The 21,264-nt window shown below is 37.7% G+C and overlaps 1 protein-coding gene and 1 long non-coding RNA gene across 8 annotated transcripts in view; both read left to right on the forward strand.

The window, feature by feature from the left end:
• Positions 1-3,196: 3,196 nt before the first annotated feature.
• MYBPC1 (myosin binding protein C1) overlaps positions 3,197-21,264 on the forward strand; it is an 82,736-nt gene continuing 64,668 nt past the window's right edge. For 4 of the 7 annotated variants that reach the window (XM_081309301.1, XM_081309302.1, XM_081309304.1 and 1 more), the window contains exons 1-2: positions 3,197-3,354; positions 21,220-21,255. In XM_081309301.1, coding sequence (XP_081165427.1) covers positions 3,330-3,354; positions 21,220-21,255 — 61 coding nt within the window. In that variant the 5' untranslated portion in view covers positions 3,197-3,329. The remainder of the gene's footprint in view (positions 3,355-21,219; positions 21,256-21,264) is intronic. The other 3 variants (XM_081309307.1, XM_081309305.1, XM_081309308.1) reach the window with 1 other exon arrangement.
• On the forward strand, positions 3,361-7,452 carry LOC308657540. Its single transcript, XR_014023958.1, has 2 exons — positions 3,361-5,848; positions 6,860-7,452. It is a non-coding gene; the product is annotated as an uncharacterized lncRNA (long non-coding RNA).

Below are 21,264 nucleotides of genomic sequence, written 5' to 3' on the forward strand. Positions count from 1 at the left end.
TAGTGTCCCTGGGTTCCATCCCCAATACATAAAAAGAAAGCGAAGAAGGAAGAAAGAGAGGGAGGGAGGAAGGAAACAAGAAGGCTCCTTAAAATGGAGAAATGAGTTCTTTTTTCTTTTTCTTTTCTGCTGCCTGGAATAGGAATATAATGGCTAATGCCCTCGAAGCCATTTTATTTATTTTAATTCATTACTTAATTTTTTTGATGTGGAGTCTTACAATATCACCCAGGCTGGACTCAAACTCCTGGCCTCAAGTGATTCTCCTGTCTCAGCCTCCTGAGTAGCTGGGCCTACCTGTGTGCCATACCACTGTACCCAGTTAAAAGCCATTTTAGATTACATGGTCACCTAGAAGATGATAGAGCAAGAAGAAGGATCCTGGGTTCCTGGTGACCCTGAGCTTTAGATTTGTTTTATGTGAGCAAGATTTTTACCATGATCCAACTGTTATTTTGTGTTTGTTATAATCAACCAAACCTCATCATCAGTAATACAAAAGGAAAAATCCAATGAAGAATTTAACCAAAGGAAAAAAGAGCCCTGTTGGCCATTTTCCCCCTTACTGAAAGTGTAAATACTCATATCTACTTGTTATCCTAATTTACTTGTTATTCTAATTTTGCTTTAATCATCTTATATACTATACAACTGCTTATCCTAAAATTTGTCCATTTTTCCAACCCCTCCAATAGTGTTTTTTTTTAAATATCCAAATCTTTTATAACCAAGTATTCCCAGGTCATAAAATACTTTCTCCATGGGTGTCAATATTTCCTGGCATATGTTCATTCACGTCAGTAAAATGATCAGTGTATTAAAAACCCATGGGGTTTCTGCAGAAGCCAAAGATGGCATGGCACCTCTTTTGTGGTATGTGTGAAATCTACCCCTCACTATAAACATTCTTCTGCAATATGATACTCTGCCCCCTCTGTCCATTTCATATGTGGTGTTCAGTGAGCTGAGAATGCTGGAAAAGTGATTGTTTTTTTAGGAATTCCCACATAGTATCACAATGCTAAGGCCAGAAGGGGTCTCGAGGTGACTTTTTAATGCCCCCATTTTACACAAGAGGAAACTAAGACCCAGAAAGTCTGCCTGACTCTCTTAGAGTAACTCAGCTAGTTAATGATAAGTCCAGAAATACAACCCAAGGGTCGGACTTCTGATTCTAGGTTCTCTAATTCATTTCATCTGCTAATTGACTCCCAAAGGGCTCAAGAAAGCTCTATGTCTCTCTTCTATTTTTTTTTCCTTTCTAGCTTTGTATTGCAGAATATGCTGTTTTCCGGTTGGCATGGTCTGTTTAGCAGCTAAGATCAAAGAAATATATCTTAAAAGCAAACAAAGTGCTCAGGAATATCTATGTGTTTCATAGATGATGTTCATGGACTGTCTCAACTGGCCAGCTTCCCCCTCTCCCCACATAGTTAAAGCATGATGCTATTGAGTTCTAAGTCGAGTTTCCATCCTTATATGAAAAGTTAGCTTGGCACAGGGTTGGTAGAGCTAAGTCTGACCAGCTGTGCTCTCAGCCACCAGGGAAATTAAACGAGACAGTGTGGCTGGTTCAGGACAAATCAATCAGCCTCTTGAAAATTACATTGAACATGCATGCCAATAAAGGCGCATGGGTAGTTTTCATATAAACCAGTTTTAGTCCTTGTCTCTAAGGTGTCATGCATGTGAACAAAGAAAGTAAATAGTCTTTTTCAGTTTAATCCCCTGGTAGTTCATATATATATTTTTTAAATCAGTTCCATGAGAGTTTCTGAAGAATTTGACCAAATCTGATACATTCTACAAAAATCTCAAGTGAGATATGCATGTCCATTTGCCATCCGTGATCAAAACAATAACTACCTGTCTGTCTGAATTTCTTTGCCAATGTCCCACATATTTTTAGTGTACAATTCAGTGGTTTTTAATATATTCACAAACTTGTACACCCATCACCACCATCTAATTCCAGAACATTTTCATCATTACAAAAAGAAATCCTGTACCCACAAGCAGTCACACCTAATTCTACTTCCCCCAGTCCATAGCAACCACTAAGCTAGTTTTTGACTCTGGATTTGCCTATCCTAGATAGTTCAAGTAAATGGAATTGAAGAGGCATTGGCATGTTACTTTGCAGTCTAACTTATTTTATTTTATTTTTTATTTTTTAAAATATTTATTTATTTATTAGTTATTGGCGGACACAACATCTTTGTTTGTATGTGTATGTGGTGCTGGAGGATCGAACCCGGGCCGCACGCATGCCAGGCGAGCGCGCTACCGCTTGAGCCACATCCCCGGCCCATTTGCAGTCTAATTTTTGTGTCTGGCTTCTTTCACTGAGCATAAGGGTCATTCATGTTACAGAATGTATCATTGCTTTTATATGTCCTATAATTTTTAAAAAGAATATTTCTTAGAAAAGAAGGTAAATGCTATGAGTATTCCTTGATAGAGATCTTTATATATCCTTTTATATACCCTATAATTTTTAAAAAGAATATTTCTTAGAAAAAAAGGTAAATGCTATGTATTCCTTGATAGAAATCTTTGCTATTGTTGGTAGAGAAAATAAAGCAATTCAACTTAGAAATTTGGCTTGTCAAATTAATTTTGAAACATCAATAAAATACAAAAATATAAAAGGGAAGGTATTGGGGAATGAAACCAAATTGTCTTATGTTCATATACAAATATGTTGCCCTGAATCACATTATTATGAATGAAATTAGAAGGCAGCAATAAAAAATTAATATAAAGGAAAAGAAAAAAAAGAAAAATTTAAAACCCAATAATTAAGAATTAATGAAAATGACAAGCTAATGAGAGCATTAAATTGTCTGAATAGAGGTTTCTTTCTGATCTTAGTGAAAATTAAGCAAATACTTGGATTAGCATATCATGATGTTAATCTATTTTTTTACCGAGCAGCAAGCTTTCTGCACTCCTGAATAGGCACACCCATCTGTCAGATGGCGAGAGAAGAGCAAGAAAGAACACGAGGCTGCAGCTGAATTTAGAAAGTTAGAGGTGTTCTCATCAGCCACATGAGATGGACAGGAGATTCCTTCCAGTAGGCAAGAGAGCAGAGTGCAGACAACAGATGTAAGAAAGGTCCCCGTAGCTGTCAAGTTCCAGCATCCTTGTGCTGAAGAAGGGAGGTGCCAACGTGATTGATGTCCAGAGGCAGTATAAAAGCACTGGATTTCTCCCCAACTGCTTGTCACATTGACCTGAACCATCTCTCGACTGCTCTTGGGGTTTCTGTCAACTAGTACTGGAAGGGAAAAAGCTCTTTGGAGAATAACATTTTATTTGTGGCCATGCCAGAACCCACTAAGAAAGAGGGTAAGAGTCATCCGTAAATCTTTTTGCTCTACTTTGTATGAAGTGTGTTTATTTAGGTATCTATTTTCAAACAAATATCCAATTTCTTATATAGACTGTAAAATAATAGAATCACTGTAATGCAAGGATAAGATTTTTGTCAAGGCAAAAGACTAGAGGAAAATATAGCAAGAGTGTAATGAATTGAAAAATATCTCATAATGATAGTTTATAAAGGAATATTGACTACAATGGTCAAATGAAATTTATATCACTCACTTGCAAAAAAAAAATCTTTTTGTTGTTGTTGTTTGTGCAGGGGATCTTTAAAGTGTAATTTGAGGATGTTAAATGCTCATGGTGAGCACATTGTATTTTTAAGCATGTTTTCTTAGCTTTGATCTCAATTTTTTCATCATGTATTTGCATTATGCTGGGGTGGGGGCTTGTAACACTTTTTCAAATAGTTAATAAATTTGACCAAGACTTCAAAAAAGAATTTGTAACATTATTTCCAGACTTGTTATTTTTTTTTAATGGAGAGACCTTCAAAATATACAGATGAAGGTATTTTTTTGCTTTTACCAGTTTGTTTTTGTTTTGGAGCTTTATTGTCAAATTCCTGAATGAAAAGAAAAAGTCTTTGAATGTTACAGATTTTGTTCTTTCTGCGTTTTATTACGTATAATTTCAAAGGTAGCCTTTTAAAATAATTAAAGTGAAAATATAAAAATATCTTCATCAGAAAAAAGTATTTCCTTCAATAAAGTTTTAATTTTCAATAAAAAGATCAATATTTTAAAATTACTAATTAATAATATAAATTGGAATTAGTGATTATGAAAATTAATGAAAAACACATCCACCACTCAAATATATTGGCTTTAACTCTTAACTATGTCTTTTAAGATATTATTCATTAAAACTAGTCTTCATTATACTTCCTGAATCTCTCTTTTTCACTTCTGCAAATAAAAGCGCAAGCACACACACTCAAATTAGCAGGAATATAAAAACAATATTTAGCTTTTTCATTTTTAATTATTTAAAAAATGCGTTTAACCATTATTTTGGAGAACCTTGGGAAAGATGCTACATGTTTGAACCCAAAGCTGAAATACTAACCATATTATCAAAAGTCTTTTGAATATATTTTCTTTATATAATTAAGTAACCAGTGCTGACAGGCCGTGGTGATCAGTTTACAGGTTGGCCTTACTTAGTGGCGGAGGGCATTGATGGATGAAGTCTTCCACCAGAAATAACCACACCAAATGCATGCATTAATATGGGAACTTAATCCTGACTATCAGTCAGTGAGTCCAACCCCTGCTAAAGTGTCATATTTGTAATGCAAATGATTTACATGTGTATTAAGTGTCCTTTTTAGTTGATCTGTCACTTGACTTGCCTCTTTAAGGTTTACTTGGATGAAGTGCATTCTGTTTCCTCACTGAGGACAGAATATTGTTTTAATCATCCTGAGTATAGTGGATGAGTTTGCATTTGTGGTTTGAAAGTCCAATTGAAAATGACAAGAAAGCTGAAAAATTAATAAATAAGGTGTCAGTCAGGCTGCAAAGCCTATAAAGCTAATTCAATTGTTGTGACTGCTAGATAAGATGAAGTTTTGTGTTTTGTTTGACAACTCAATCTGATTCATTTTCCCTCTACAGAAAATGAAAGTTTAGAACTGCAAAGAGAAAAATATTTTTTAACTTTAGACATATATATACATATGTGTATATGTAAATTAGCACAGATACTACAGTCTCCTTGACCTTCTTTCACTATAAAAACACTGTTGATATGCTGTGTAGGAGTCCCTCCACCCAGACCAGTAATTTTATACCCTTAGATTCTTTAGTTAGTTTAAATTTGGATGGTGAGAAGTAGGAGGGGAAAAAAAGTGGGGGGATTACTGATATATTTAAAATTCACTGAGGAAGTACAGAGATTTTTATTGTTAGTGTTCTCTTGTCAGCAGAACTGATTTTTAAAGGAACTATAATTTAAGGAGTTTTTCTTATTGAAATCATTGTCTTTTTCTATCATTGATATCAGAAGATTAAGGAGTGTGGCAGTTGCCAATGTTATGGTCATGAATAGTACCTTCTCCTAATGGAAATTTCATTTTTATCTGGGTTGCTTTTGTTCCGTGTAAGACTCCCTCTAGAAGACAGCCCCCCAAATTAAACATGGCATGGAACCAATTCTTCGCAGTCATTTCAGACTATATGCAGGTTGCTCCAGTTCATACAGTTCTTCTCACCTCTTCCCTAGCTGGGGAAGGTGTGCCCAGGAAGGACATGGCTGCTTACTGGAGTCTTGTTAGGACATAAGGGCTGGTTTGGCCCTCTGATGGACTGGCAGGAACTGGCAGTTCTCTCTAAAACACTGAGTTTTCATGTCTTGCTCAGCCATCTCCCAGCCTACAGTGGCCTCATTCTGACTGTCTCATATTGGCTCTTGGGAGGTGTGCAACTTTGGACCTTGAGGAGGAAGTCTGATAGAGGTAATTAGTCAACAGTCCTTATTTAGATCCTTAAAAATATTCTAGATGTCTTAGTGACCCTTTTTGACAAAAGAAAGCACTGTTTTTTCCTCCGTGGGCTCAGGATTGAATCTAGGGCCCTATCCATGTTAGGCATGTGCTCTGCCACTTAGTACACCCCCACTCCAGAGAGTATTATTTTTAAGGAGTAGAATACTTCCCCTTGTCCTACTCCCATTGTGTGTGTCTTCTTTGGAGAATTATGTTATTTGAACTATCAGTTACACATAAAAGACCTGTCATATACTTTGAATTCATGAAGAACCAGAGGGATAGTAAAATTAACTAATTAAGTCCCAAGTTTTCAATTGTTTGAATATTTCAATGAAACCAACACAGGTTTATTAAAATAGGTTGGAAATCATATTCTAGAGCTTACATATTATTATATTATATTATAATTACCATGTATTATTATAATTACATATATTATATTAATAATTAACATATATTATTATAATTAAATTACTATGTATTACCTTTATAATTATATATTATTGTATTATTATATACTTATATTATGTATTCATTTTATATTTAGGTTTTTATAGGTGTTCCATATGTGGGACAATGGGACAAATTGGATTTATTTATTCTAATAAAATGCTGAGAGGAGATACAGAAGGAAGCTTCAGATTTGTGTGACTCTCACAGATTGACTTGCTGATGCATTCATTTGTGTGTCAACTATTAAATGTGCACTTATTGTATGTTAGCTGTTGAGATTTCAGAGATACATAAGAGATGGTATCTAAAGTCCCTCACAGTTAATTTCCTCTGGGTCCTCCTGTGTTAAAAAAAATCACACTATTTGGAAATGTCTCTTCCCAGTCAAAAAGAAATTTTATCAACATAGAAATAGAAAATTGCAATTGCCTTTCTTTCTGGAGGTAGAATCTCTACTAGTTTAAAAAGACTATAAATAGTTTTTCAATCCATAAATATGACTTCCTAAAATTTCATCTCTTGCAGTATGAAATGATTACAACCATGAGCCTGGTTTCTTATCCTCCTGAGACAGCTGTTTAGCTGTTAAGATTCTGCAAAATCCAGAAAATTCTCTTCCAAAACACAGAAGTGAGACCTACACATGAACTTTTTTGTGATGTGATATATCCAGTCCCCTTATATTTCACATAGTTGTTGGAAGAATGCCACAGTTCCTCCTTAGCACTAGTGTTTTGTTCAGAACACCTTGGGAGATTCACTAGTTTTCTCATCTTCCATGTAAGATCCCTTCTTAAAAAGTCAGACATAGGGCAAAACACAGGTTCATTTATGATTGTCATGTTAAGGGGTCATTCTGCAAGTGTAGGAATCAAGGTCTTGGTGTTATGATTTCAGATCTTTTGTGTGTGTGTGTGTCAGCACACAGTATCTACCCTATTGATCTTGAATAGGTGGGAACTTGGTAATGGACAACTGTGTGTGTGTGTTTTCAGTCCAGAAAAGTTTTTCCATTTCTATATCTTTTTTTCATTGCTCCCTAGAGATTTCAACAGATTTTAAATTTCTGCTGAGTTCAAAACCCATCTGAAGGTACAGCAGCACCATCACCTCTCACCTATTTGCAAGCATCGCCCAGGGCTTAGTCATAGTCAGAAAAGGAGGCCCGGTGTAGGAAGCCTCCCTCTCATATTTACTTACTCTTTGACCTTCAGTTTTCACCTGCATGAGACTATTTGGGGTTATTTCAAGCACCAAAAATAAATTTGTCTTTGAAAAGTCATGACATATAAAGAATATTACCTTTACCTCAAATTGAGCAGCAGTAGTTAATCATATATAGGAAATAAAAAGAAAGAACAGGGTGGAGAAATTTTCTTAAGGGCTTCTATTTTTCTCCTAACTTTGAATGGTTCACTAAGGCCAAGTTGAAGACGTGGATGAGGAATAAAGAAGTTATATAAATGAATACCACAATATTATTTCCTTAAACTGCCCCCCGCCCACACACACACACACACACACACACACACACACACAGACAAAGAAAAACTGCCTTGCTGTCCGGAAGATTCATGGCATGGACTTCAGCTCTCTGTTATAAAGAAGGAATACTCTTCGGCAAATGCACCCACCCTGAAGGGGCTTAATACTTGGCAGAATCATTCTTTTCAGTAGCCTGCTTTTATGACTGTTCATACTGCACCTGTTAGGAAGATAAATAAAGGACTGGCCAGTGCTTTCCTCTGTAGCGTCCTAAATATATCGCTTTGAAAAAAACTTTGGAAAAATAAGTTTGTATGCTTGATTTTCATTCAGTAGGTCTAAAGTCTACCTCTTGTTCCCAGGCCTTTCAAACAGCAGTGAAGTCAAGGGTAAGGGAGTTGGGGAGATGATGGAAGGCAGAGGTCAGACTCACCAGCTGATCTGAGGGACCCAAGAGAAAGGGAAAAAACGAAGCACTTGTGATGCTTTATTATCTCAATGGGTCACTTCATTTTGGCCATTAGACATGGCCTGGAAACATTTTCTTTTAGGCTTGTTGGCACACACAATCCATTGTGTTTCCTTATTCTTAGCAATTTCAAAGTCTAATTCTCCAACATTCACATTGGAATGAATTACCCAGGCTGAAGCCTCTTTTTAAAAATGCTTGGGCACAAAAATAAATTAACAGGGCTGGGGATGTGGCTCAAGCGGTAGTGCGCTCGCCTGGCATGTGTGCGGCCCGGGTTCGATCCTCAGCACCACATACCAACAAAGATGTTGTGTCTGCCGAAAACTAAAAAAAAATAAATATTAAAAAATTCTCTCTCTCTCTCTCTCTCTCTCTCTCTCTCTCTCTCTCTCTCCTCTCTCACTCTCTAAAAAAATAAAAATAAAAATAAATAAATTAATTAACAAATGGTCTCTAAAGATTTAAATGAACATGAAATTATGTTCACTTAAATTATGCATTATTTTAAGAAACAAATGTAATATTTCAAATTTTAGGGATTTGTGATGGGGGGCTCTGTGGAATTGCTGGGGTCCTTTTGGTTTTTATTGTTTGTTTTGTTTTGTTTCAGCCATAGAAATTATCTTTGTTTTGTTTTTTTTGCCTAAAATACTTATGAATATTCTATTTAAAATGTATTTTGGGGCCTTTATGTAGATCCCTAGAGAAGAATTTTGATTATTATGAATAATTACTATTTTTATCTGCACTCCTCCCTAATTTGTCTGTGAAACCTGTATCAAGTGACATGAAGAACTACCAACAGCCAATGACTTCTGTAGTAGTTCTAGACCTCATCTCTAGGCATGCTTGGGTGGGTTAAATCATGAAAAACAGAATTAAAGTTCTAGCAATAAAAAAAAAATGAAAAAAAATTTAATTTCATGTGTGTGCCCAAGGGGACATGGCTATGTCTTCTTTGTTTTTATTTACATGTTAGTTCTTAAGGGAACACGTCTTTCCTGGACTGCTTGATTGGTTCAGAGTATTGCATGCTGGATAAACTTCCTAAATACATAGAAAGGTAGTTACTGAATTATCCCTTTCTGAGTGATGTTAACCATGAAGAAGCTCTTGTTTATTCAAGAGCCATTTCCTAAAAATTAATAGCACAGTGATTTCGAGAGATGAAACTGTGAAAAAGAACAAAGACCTTGTCATTAATCTCCTACATGCCTACAAATTATTTCACAACCAGAGAAAAACAGGTCCTGTGTCCCCATAACTTCTTACAAAGACAACGCCTGAATACCAAAGTGACAATATTGTCTTGTCCCATCTGAGTCTGTATGAAGTGAACAGGGTCAGCCTTAATTTACAGAGAGTATGTTTGTTCAACCACAAAGATAAACATCCAAGACAGATTTCAGAATGTTCCCATTCATGAGGCCAAGAATTTATGGGCTTTTGTGTGTGTTTCCAGAGTAAAATTTAGGTACCATCAGATTGGGGTGTAGATTAGTTGATTTGGCAAAGGAAAGACCAGGTTCATTCGATCTCATGCTTATTTTTCTCTCTAAAATGAGATCACAAAAAGCTAACTGTAATCTGGCTTTCATTATGTCTTTCAAGTCTAAATCCACTTTGATAAGACTTTCGCCCTTTTATACTCCCTTAGGAATCCTTTTATAGGCCAATTTGGCACATAAATGCAATATCTAAAATTATGTTTGATATGTCAGATGTTAGATCTTATAAATTCACCTTATTCAATTTTTTTGACTTGCATTTATCTCTTTAGGTTAAACATTTTTTTCTCTCTTCCAAAGTCATCCAAATCTTTCTCCAAAAAGCATCTAAACTTTAAAAAAAGAAATTCCTCAGGAATTCTTCATTTTTATTGGATAATAGCCTATGCCTCGTATAAAATTAAGAGCAGAATTTCTACTTATAACTAAAAGTTCACCTATTTGTATAACTCTACATTTTAATTTCTCATGTTCAGAGCTATATGTCTTTTTAAGATTGTTCTCCATATAGTAGGCATTTCAGCTTTTTCTCTGCTTATTAATAATATTATTAAACATGGCAACATAGACAAATTACTAGAAAGTATTCATAAAACTTTCTAGACAGTTCAAATTTCAGCTGCAGCATGAACTGAGAGTTACTGGCACTTTGTATGCCTCAGTTGCCTCATCTGTAACATGATTAAGACAGTACTTGACTCACTAGATCTTTGTAAAAACTAAAATTAATCAGATAAAGTGCTGAGAACAGGCTTACATACAATAAGACATGAAGTATTTTCCTCCTCAAACAGTAAACTCAGGAATCTTGTGTGGTATAAAGTATTAAATGTCCCACATTTAATAAAAACTTTGAATGCAATTTCACTAAGGTACATAATGACTACTGCATCCCATCTCACCTGGCATTAATGATTATAATACATTCCCCCAAAGTGCTGTTGTTATTGTAAATCATCACGGCTACCCACCGGAAATATGTCCTTGTTTTACTTATAGTGAAACATCTTAGCTCTTACCCATGGAAGTTTAGGTCGTATAAAATAAATCAAATAGAAGGCCTACACTCCAGGGCTTCTCTTGGGTTCCCATGGAAATGTGTTATGTCCAGCCTGGGGTGGGGGGTGGGGAGTGACCCCAGTTGTCAAATATAAGGGGATAATCAGTTGTTTCTTTATTGTTCCATTGTGGGGTCATGGTCTTTCCCACTTAGATGAAATCGTCACCCTACCCAGTGGAACCTGTAACTATATCTACCACCAAGGGTTACAAGGCTTGGGTTTGAGGGACATTAAGATTTCTCTACTCACGAGGGGTGCCTTTCAGTTGGGGTCTACCTAGACCAGAATTTTTCTGAGATAACCACATAAAGAACTCTTCATGACCACATGTGGATGATTGAGCGCCACTATATTTACTGCTATGGAATTTTTTTTAATGACCCCACCTGGTATCAGGCCTCTCCTTCCTCTATTTAAAAAAAGTCACCCAATGTGAGGCCCAGTAATGGCTTGAAGCAAGGCCTTTAAAGACTTATCCTATTACCCTATAGCCATATACATAAGTCAGTGATGTACCCCCCCCCAAAGGCACAACAGGAGACTAAAGTGGAAAATTATTAACAATTCAAATAATTTTTTGCAATATTTTTTTAACCTGTGCAAAATGTTTTAGATTTCAATTTGAGTAGAGCTTCCTCCTTTCCTCACACTGCAACAATCCCTTGATCTGTACCACTCCAGCCCCCATTCAATTCTTTTTTAAAACATGAAATGAAGAGATAAAGTCATCAGATAGTAGCAAAAAATCTTATATTTGATGCTTTGTAATAATGACCATATTTTAATCCTCTTCCTGTGTGGAATGGCATATTGAGTTGAAACATGCATAATTAAAAAGACAGAAGAACACGTTGACTAAGAGAGGGAAAAAGTCCTGTGGATTTAGGGAAATTCCACCAGACGGAAGCATGAGTCACTGAAAGTTTGCATACTCAGCGCATAATTAAGATTTCATCCATTCAGACCCTAAGGGTACAGATTTTGACATCACTTGGCCCCCCGTAAATGAATATGGACTTAAGGGAATCATTTTGAATAGCTGGATTCTCTGCAGAGCTAAGAGTTCATTTTGTTCTGATACCTGAGAACATTATTATTTTAACTAATTTGGATAGAAAAATTCCTAAAATGTAATGTATCACTCTTTGCTTTTAAAAATAAAGTACAATGGATGTAGCTTCATTTCGTGTTAAATTATAGATATCAGCTATTGTAGTACATGGCATCTTGAGAGCCCCAAATGACTTGCTTTTGTGTCAAATGGGCTTGTATTGATTTGCATTTTGAGTTTGTGTCTAATTATTTATAGCATTTCTGTTTCGTCTCTTTCCGGGACATTGCTGACTTATTATTCTCATCAGTCAGTAAAGTTGCCCTGGTCTTGCCTGCCTTTGTTGTCATGGACTGCGCTGTAGATAACCAACCTGATTCAGTAGGGTTTACCTGAAGACTAGCTGGAGCAGCATTTAAGAGAGCACTCACTTTCCAGGTATGAAATACAAGACCAGCACCTGAGAGTGTGCATCTGAACTGTGGCTTCTTAGGCACCTGATCTGCCTCCCACTGGTCGCAGACTCTGGGTTTACTAAGACACAGCAGTAGGGTTCTCCCATGCGGAAAACACAGGGACCCTTGGTGCATGGAGTTTGACAGATCCAGTTTCCTCTCAGAGGTCAACGGCTGTTATCTGGATAAATAACGTTGCTAGATAGCCGAAAACAAACAGGGGAAACTGAAAAGACGATATCTTTTTCTCTGTTGTGCACAGAGGAAAATAAGTTACTGTCCCCCAAATCCATTTGTGATTTTTAATTTGACTGCTTCATTCATTTTATCAGTCAAAACTGCATATTTTTCTCAAATGAAGTATACAGCAGGAATTTTTTAAACACACACATGCACATACACAGCCATTTTCTAAAGAAGATTTGCAATAAATTATAAACCAGAAGTTTTCAAAATTTTTGGTCCCAGAATTATTTTCACTCTTAATAATTATTTTTAAAAGCTGGCATATTTATTATTTTATTGGAAATTAAAATTGATGAGCATTTGAAACACAAAAATATTAAGCACACATCCATGGAAAGAAAGGCCAATTTTTACTGCCTTTTAAGAGTTATCAGCTGTCAGGCCATTGAAGTCATCACATATTAAGTATCCTCTAGAGAATTTCACTCTATATTTGTGAAATAAGGTGAATGAGGAGAGCAAACAATGCCTCAGCATTATTATGAAAGTAGCTTTGACCTTGTGGGTCTTAGGGACTCTTGGAGATCTTAGATAATACTTTGGTAACTACTGGATTACTTCTAAAAAATATGTAAATCCTTTAAATTCAATGTATAAAATATCTGGACTCATAGTCTATAACGAGCAGAAGGCAAAATAAGCATATAACTGTTAAAATATTAAATTAAATCTTAATTTATGTCCAAATCCTGATTTTCTGATACATAATCAATATGCCCAATAAAAATGCACTGCTATTTGTGGTTGCTAATTTTTTGGTGACACTCAATTAATGTAGTCAAAACTTTTCCTGAGTACTGTGTGTGTCTCCATGCAAACAATATGTTCCTATGTTAGGGCAGTTCCACTGTGCTGTTGTTCAGGCATATGAGGGCCAGGCTGGAGCATGTACATAGGGCCAGGCTGGAGCATGTACATAGGGCCAGAACTTGCCATCAACAAGGAAAAAGCCTAGTAGGTGTTTATTGCCTATTTAATCAAAAAGAAAGATAACCTGCTATGTTACTAAAAGTGGAAATACAAGAATCAGCCAGGTAAAGCCAGCATCATTGATGATTATCATACATAAAACATACACATATTTAATTTAAGCCTAGAATGCCATTTTCAGAAAAAGCAATAATAATTAGCAATTACATGCAATTTTCTCTTCCACCTCCCCAAATGATGGCTTTAGTGTGTTTATTTTTCAAAAACTTTTCCCCAAAAAAGTGACAGAATGAAAACTACACACAAAAAAAAATCTATAAACATAACATTTGATAACAACTTCTATTATATGTTCTTCCTGTCTTTTCTATGCATACATAACATATTCATAGGGTATGGTATAATTATACTTCCATGTTATCAAAAAGCTAAATGAAATTGCACACAAGAAAACACTGAATATTTTGAAGTAACACTATATCATTTTAATAATTTATTATTTTAATATATGTAATATGATACAGTAATATTAGTATTATAATGTACTACAAAATAATGTATTATTTGAGATAGTGAGCTCATGGGAAGGAGAGAACAGAGTATGTCATTTTAGTGGACAGACGCATACATGGAAAGAAGGGCCGATTGCTGCCTTTTAAGAGTTAAGATTTTTTTTTTTTTTAAAGAGAGAGTGAGAGAGGAGAGAGAGAGAGAGAGAGAATTTTTAATATTTATTTTTTAGTTCTCGGCGGACACAACATCTTTGTTGATATGTGGTGCTGAGGATCGAACCCGGGCCGCACGCATGCCAGGCGAGTGCGCTACCGCTTGAGCCACATCTCCAGCCCAAGAGTTAAGATTTTTTACCCTTCAAGTTACTGACCCTGGAACCCTTGATCGTTGAAAATAGAAATGGCCTCCACTGGAGAGAGCCAGCCATTTATGGAGTGAACTGGGTTCCCAGTGTTTCAGCAGCAGCACAAAGGCCACATATGGGGCTGTCTACTTCATAGCTGCCACCAGTGCCCGTCAATTAGAATGCCCGGGCACAGGCTCTGCAGGCATGCCATTGGTGGCATACCTGTGCTTTTTACAGTAGGTGATCATAGGGAAAAATCCACTATAAATAGATCAAGCCCTTTGAAAGCATTTCAGTGTTGCAGAGGAAGAGAAAGTCTATATCTATGAATTAGAAAGGATCAAACAACAGCCGCTCTTGCCCAAAAAGGAAGGAGCAGGCTTTAGCTGCTTTAGAATCCAGTGTTGCCCACTAAAATATTTTGTTGGATTTTTTGTTTGTTTGTTTTTTTTTTGTTTTTCAAAACATATCCTAATTTTCAAATAAGCTTTACAACAGCAACTTACATATTCCTGCTCGTGAGTACATCCCTTGGTATGTTTTTTTAACAGACAATGGATGGAGGACAGAGAGGGGACAAAGGCTAGTTTTATTCACACCGTGGGAAGGATCCACAGAATTTGTCCTTTGACTTCTAAGTAAGCCCAGTATATCAGGACCCGATCTCAGTCAATACCCATTTGCTTGTCTAAGATTTAGAGAGCTTACTGGAAGTGGATGCCTCATGGCCACTACAACACAGTTAACCTGGCTGACAACAGAGCTGACATGGTTGACTGAAGGTCATTTGCTAAGAAATGGGTGGGACAGGTTCCTTGACTCAAGTTGCTTCTCTGCTTTTCCAGGCCAGATTTTAAAAGGGCGAGATTCCTTAGAAAGGCAAGGGGTTTATTATTCCTGAGAGCCAAAACTCTAGCCCTAATTGCTCTCCTGCCCTTGTTAAGAAATGCAAGACATGTGTTGACAGTAAGACAAAATCTAATGATGGGGTTTGGGCGCATGCCTGGGAGCCTTTAGCCAGTGGGAGGGAGACCAATGGAAGACATAGTGTTCCCTGTGGGTAACACAGACGAAGAAAGCTGCCCATGGAGTGCCAGCGGACCGTTCTTGATTTCTTGGCAGCATGCAGAAGGGGCTTTTGTGCAGGGCAGGAACAGCCTGCCAGTCAACTATATTTATGGAGCACCTGCTGTGTGGAACTTGAAAAGGAGAAGGAGACGGGCCTTGTCCTCAAGAAGCTTGTGACCAAAGGGAAAAGAAAATTCCCCATCTACTGTAAACCCGTTAGCATTCACAACTACCTTTGAAATGGGAGAATGAAATGGGTGACATGGAGGGCCCAGGCCCAGCCTTGTTACTCAAATTGTAGGTCGCGGACTAGCAGTACCTATAGCCTGTTAGAAATGCAGAATCTTGAAACTGGCTTTGACCCTGGGAGTCAGCTGGATCCCATCTCTAGGTGATTCCCATGCATACTATGGTTGTGGATGCTCTAGAAGAACTATGAAAGTAGTGAGTCTTGAGTGTCCTAGGAGAGTACAGTGATCTGGTTAGGTGATTAAATTGATACTCAAAGGCAGTTCATTTATCTGTAAGTTCCTTATACACAGGAGTCTCCTCTGTTCTTGGCCATTTTTATAACCCTCTTGCCCTTGCTTGTCGCGTCTACCCGCCGGCAGGAAAGACGACAACAGCAGGATTCTTCTTTAACACACTTTATTGGAAGCTTCCATGAGGTATAGATGAGAGAAAAAAGGCCCCCGGGCCCGAAAAAACCACCCCTTATATACTTCAGCTGCAGCCCTGCTCGTACACCATTGGACAAAGAGTGCATAGCAACACAGCAGCAGCCAATAGAATGATAGACCCAGCACTTGCACATAATGCAAGAGACACCCAGCTCCAGCTTGTGCAAAGCAACAAGCACTTCTTGAAAACAGTTTGTTCCAGGAGCTGGACAATTGATACATTGTATTCTAGGGAGTGGCTGAAAACAAAGAACTGGGTCTCAGCCCAAGAATTAGGCTCACGCCCACACAAGGCAGCACAGCAAAATGGCTCTCTACACTTGCTAAGGTAGTTATTAATGGGAGCTCAATGAACTCTAGTTGCATGGATGGTCCCAAGTACTCACTAGCCAGCGGGGCACCATGGACATTGCTGTTAGTGAATGATTTGTACAGAGGCAGCCAATGAATTTGGGGAACACAAAATGGTTTTTAGTGGCAAAGCATTGCAGAATCTGTTTGAGACCAAAGCATGAGTTAGAGTGAGAGGGTGCATGATCAGTCCCTTCAAGGTAAAAAGGGACACCTTAGGGTCCTGAGACTTAGCAGTAACAGTTTATTTTCCTTCCCAGTCAAGAGTTGCTTGGCTTTTGCCACTCCTGGTTCTCCATCTCTCCAGGTTAAGCTGAATTCCTTATTTCAAATGCCCAAGAACTCTTATCCTTTCTAGACCATCATGACTGATGATTGATTGACCTTGTATGACCTAGGATGCATGTAAAGTTCATCAAAACCAATAACTATTTCCATCCTAAAGAAGGTTTGGAGGGTCCTACCACCTCTGTACAGTCCCCACCTGCTTCCTCAGCCTCTACCCCAGTTCCAAATATGTTCTAACACCATACAGCCCATGGACTTGGAGACAAGACAGATCTGTAGCAAGTGGCACATGCAGAAAGACATTGGTGTCTTTTATACAAGTGCATGTGAGTAAGAATTAGGATAATCATGATAATAACCATGAAGTGATAAAGCATATATGACATTTTTTCATGTTCCCTGCCCCTGTTAACTCATTCATTCCTGCCAACCACCCTTGAGGTAGGTTTTACTGTTATTTCCATTTCATAGATGAGGGAATTGAGGCACACTTCACTCATACAGATAGGGAAATATCCTATGAGGCTATGTGTCAACTCATTATAGAAAATGAAATAATTATTTATTTATTCTGCCTCTGTTAAAATTAGTAAGTAAGAAGGGAAGTGCAAGGCACAGGCTCTCAGGCTGACCCCTGGCAGAGCTTGGCTTCATCCTTCATGTGCTGTGGGATTTGTCAGGGTCAATTTCCATCTGCAAAATGGGGATAATCATAGTCCTAACTTAAAGAATTATAAGAATTAGCTGGGCATGGTGGTTCATACCTATAATCCCAGCAGCTTGGGAGGTTGAGGCAGAAGGATCGAGAGTTCAAAGCCAACAAAGAGCAAGGAACTAAGTAACTCAGTGAGACTCTGTCTCTAAATAACATCCAAAATAGGGCTGGGGATGTGGCTCAGTGGTTGAGTGCACCTGAGTTAAATCCTTGGAATAAAAAAAAAGAAGAAGATTTATAAGAATTAATATAATATAGGTCCTGCATCTAGCTGGTGCCAACAAGTTGTTAACTTTTTATTCCTTCACTGGATATAAAGAAATGGGGAATCTGTGGTTTTTGAAAAGGAGAAGTCTGCCTATTTATCAGTCAGACATACATTTTCCAGTTTCCATTTCCTGCAACCATCCTACAAATGTCTTAGCATTAATATACAAATTATATGTTTCCAAGTTTGGATTATCTGTTGACTGTTAATGACCAACATTCTGTGGATTTGGAGGAAGTTGAATTAAACCCTTTAGATTCTCATTTTGATTTGATTTTTGGCCTAGTACATAGACCATGGCCCTTATACACATAATAGAAATGGATATAAATGAGGAATTTATATTCAGGGCATTTATAATTTCTGTGTCTAAGATGATTCTAATTTATTTAGTTAGAATTCACCCTTGGTCTTACTTGGATTTTAAGCAACCCTAGCTGCCCTTACAAAATGGGCCTTTGTGACATAGATTCTATGTCCTGAGTTGACAGGTCTTATTATTAAGGACACATAGCCTCATAGGATATTTCCCTATCTATATGAGTGAGGTGTGCCTCAATTCCCTCATCTATGAAATGGAAATAACATAGCATGGCCTACTTGATACACACACTTAATAACAACTTCACACGCAACCAGCAAAGGAGCCCTCCTTAATTCTTTTTTTTTTAATCAATTTGCTATACACTTAATGGGTTTTCAGAAACAAAATGAGATACCAGGGAGTTAGAAAAGGAAGGAAACATTCTTATTTTTGTTGAATTGGGGATCAAAAGAGATATAAGTAGGCTGAGACTCTGGAAAATAATTAAATTATAGTCAAGAAATAGTATATTATGGTGTGGTCCAGCATGCCAAGAGATTAAGGCAGAATGCAATGGAGTAATTAGTTTAGAGAGCCTTGAAAGAGGTACTACAAAGACGAAGATTGCCAAAGGATAGCCATGAAAATAGCTAGTGCTCTTAATGACAGAGCTCTTTCTACCTGCCGGGAGCTGTGTTATGCATTTTGCATGGGAATTACACCCTTGGGGTCATTTATTATTATTTCACCGATAAAGAAACTGAGGCTAACAGAGATCATGGAATCATCCCAGATCATATACCTAATAAAGCATACAGTCAGGATTCAAACTAGGTCAGTCTGATTTAACTGTATGTACAAAAAAAAAAAAAAAAAAAACCAGAAGGTCTGATGGGGAAATGAAGAAGAACATTGTTTTTTTCAGGGACAGAAAGGTGAAAAGGTGAACAGGAAAGACAGCTCTAGAATAGAGGAGCCACTGGGCACTACAGAGGGAGAGCAAGGAAGTGCCCACCGACACCGGCTTCAATGCCAACCTGGAGAGAGTTCCTAACCCAGTAGGTAACAGACCCTCTCAAGTAGAATAACAGGATGAAACACAGTGGCAGGATAAATAACTTCTGCAGCCATGAAGGGAAAGGAGACCAGGGGCAGAGAAAGTTATCTGTAGAAAGAGCCAGGATGAGGTCCCGGGGCGTTGTGCGACAGTGGCTCAGTCCAGAAGATAATGTGTCAAAGAAACCGGTTTCTGGCTCTCAGTATTCTGATATCAATTCATGTGCTTCAACAACTTGCCCAAAGCCAAGCTGTCAATATTAGATTTCCATTTCTGCACTCAGATCTCTGAAAATAAAATGCGTGGACCAAGGGTTTTGTCTTCTGGTTGGCAATGGCATTATGATACTTTCCATGATGTGGTGGAGAAGCGAGAGCCTATCTGTTTTTTTTTTTTTTTTTTTTAATATTTATTTTTTAGTTCTCGGCGGACACAACATCTTTGTTGGTATGTGGTGCTGAGGATCGAACCCGGGCCCCACGCATGCCAGGCGAGCGCGCTACCGCTTGAGCCACATCCCCAGCCCCGAGAGCCTATCTGTTGATACCATCTCAGGGACACTTGTTTTTTCCCTCAGTGTCTTGAGATTTTTCACCCTGTCTGTGAATTACATCACACCCTGCCGCATTATCTTTGGCCAGCCTGTATGGTTATGTGGTTTCCCTCTGCTTTGGTTATACACTCTTTTTCACTCATTAGTAAATAATAATATACTTATATGTGGTCATTTGAATTTCAAAAATAGTCTTTTTTTAAACAAACCAACAAATTGCAGTTTGTACCAGGCACAAAAATATTAGTGATGATAAAAGGTATTGTTGCAACTCGACAGCTTGTATCCTCTGTTCTTAGTTCTTGTTACAGTACAATCCATTCATTTTTCTATGCTTATTTAATCAGCCAGACTAGACTAAAACAGGGTACTCAGCCTACACACAGTGATGACTCTTTGGCCAAACTGCTCATTGTGGGTTAATATTCTGTCTGTTTAGAGTCACATGTGGAAAAAAGAATGTGAAAAATCTCAGACACTGAAACAGATCAGGCTCCTAGGTATCCCACAATGTCTTTACATTTTATTTATTTTATGTCTTTACATTTTATGTCTTTACATTTTATTTAATGATCAAGTGGAAAATTGTTTTAAAGGAAATCACCTTCATTAACTGCCTCTTCCTGTCCTAGAGTTGAAGCAGCTGTTTCACTCACTAATTCCTACTTCCGGGCATCTGCAGGCTTAGGAAGGGGAAATTTCATGCTTTTTGGCTATGGATATGCCATTAGCTATCCGGAAATCATATATTCCTTAATAGAAGTTTCTTTCACATACTCTGTAGCCAGGTTGCTCTATAATACTGGACAGCCAATGCCAGGTTGTGAAACCTCAAAATCAGAGCTTTGAAACTTTTGGACAAGTGTAGGTAGAAATCTACTCCAGGTATGTGCACTTCCAGAAAGATCTATGAGAGGTTGATTCTGTTTCCCAGTGAATGGTGGCTTGTTTTGTAATAAAACTAAAAGCTACAAAGCTAGAGGACTTTGGTCTCATCATCTCTCAGAAAGTGTCTCTCACACAGGTAGGACAATGTTACAGATACTTTGGTGCCCTTCATCTCTGGGAAAAGGGGGACTCTTTCTGCACCAATCTCACCTTAGACTCTGTGGATGTGCCTGCCCCACTCACTGGGGCTCATTTCATTCTTATAGGAGCCCTATACATATGAAATGGGTGCCATGGCCTTTTTTACAGAGTGGAAAATATGTTTAGTACTATCTACTGCCCTGTATGTGGCTTCCTGAAAGGGCAACCAAGTGGCAGGAGACCTGGCTCCCTGTGTTACCTGTGCTCTTTTAATCACTCTCTCTTCCACCTCCTGGAAATCTATATAATACCATTTAGATCTCTTACCTGACACCTCACACCCAAAAGCAATGTGTCATGGGTCTCTTGATGCCACTGGATGGTCTTTTGTCAGCATACACAGGTTAGATGGTATTCCAGAGTAGAGAGCATCTTGGGAACATGGGAAGCAACTTTTCTTTTTGAGAAGTGAGCCTAACGCTTCCATTACTCTTTTTATTTGTAGAAAATGAAGTGGTGGCCCCAGCTCCCCCACCTGAAGGTGAGTTAA

The sequence above is a fragment of the Spermophilus citellus genome (genome assembly GCF_964194105.1).
Source record: "Spermophilus citellus genome assembly, chromosome: 10".
NCBI lineage: Eukaryota > Metazoa > Chordata > Mammalia > Rodentia > Sciuridae > Spermophilus > Spermophilus citellus.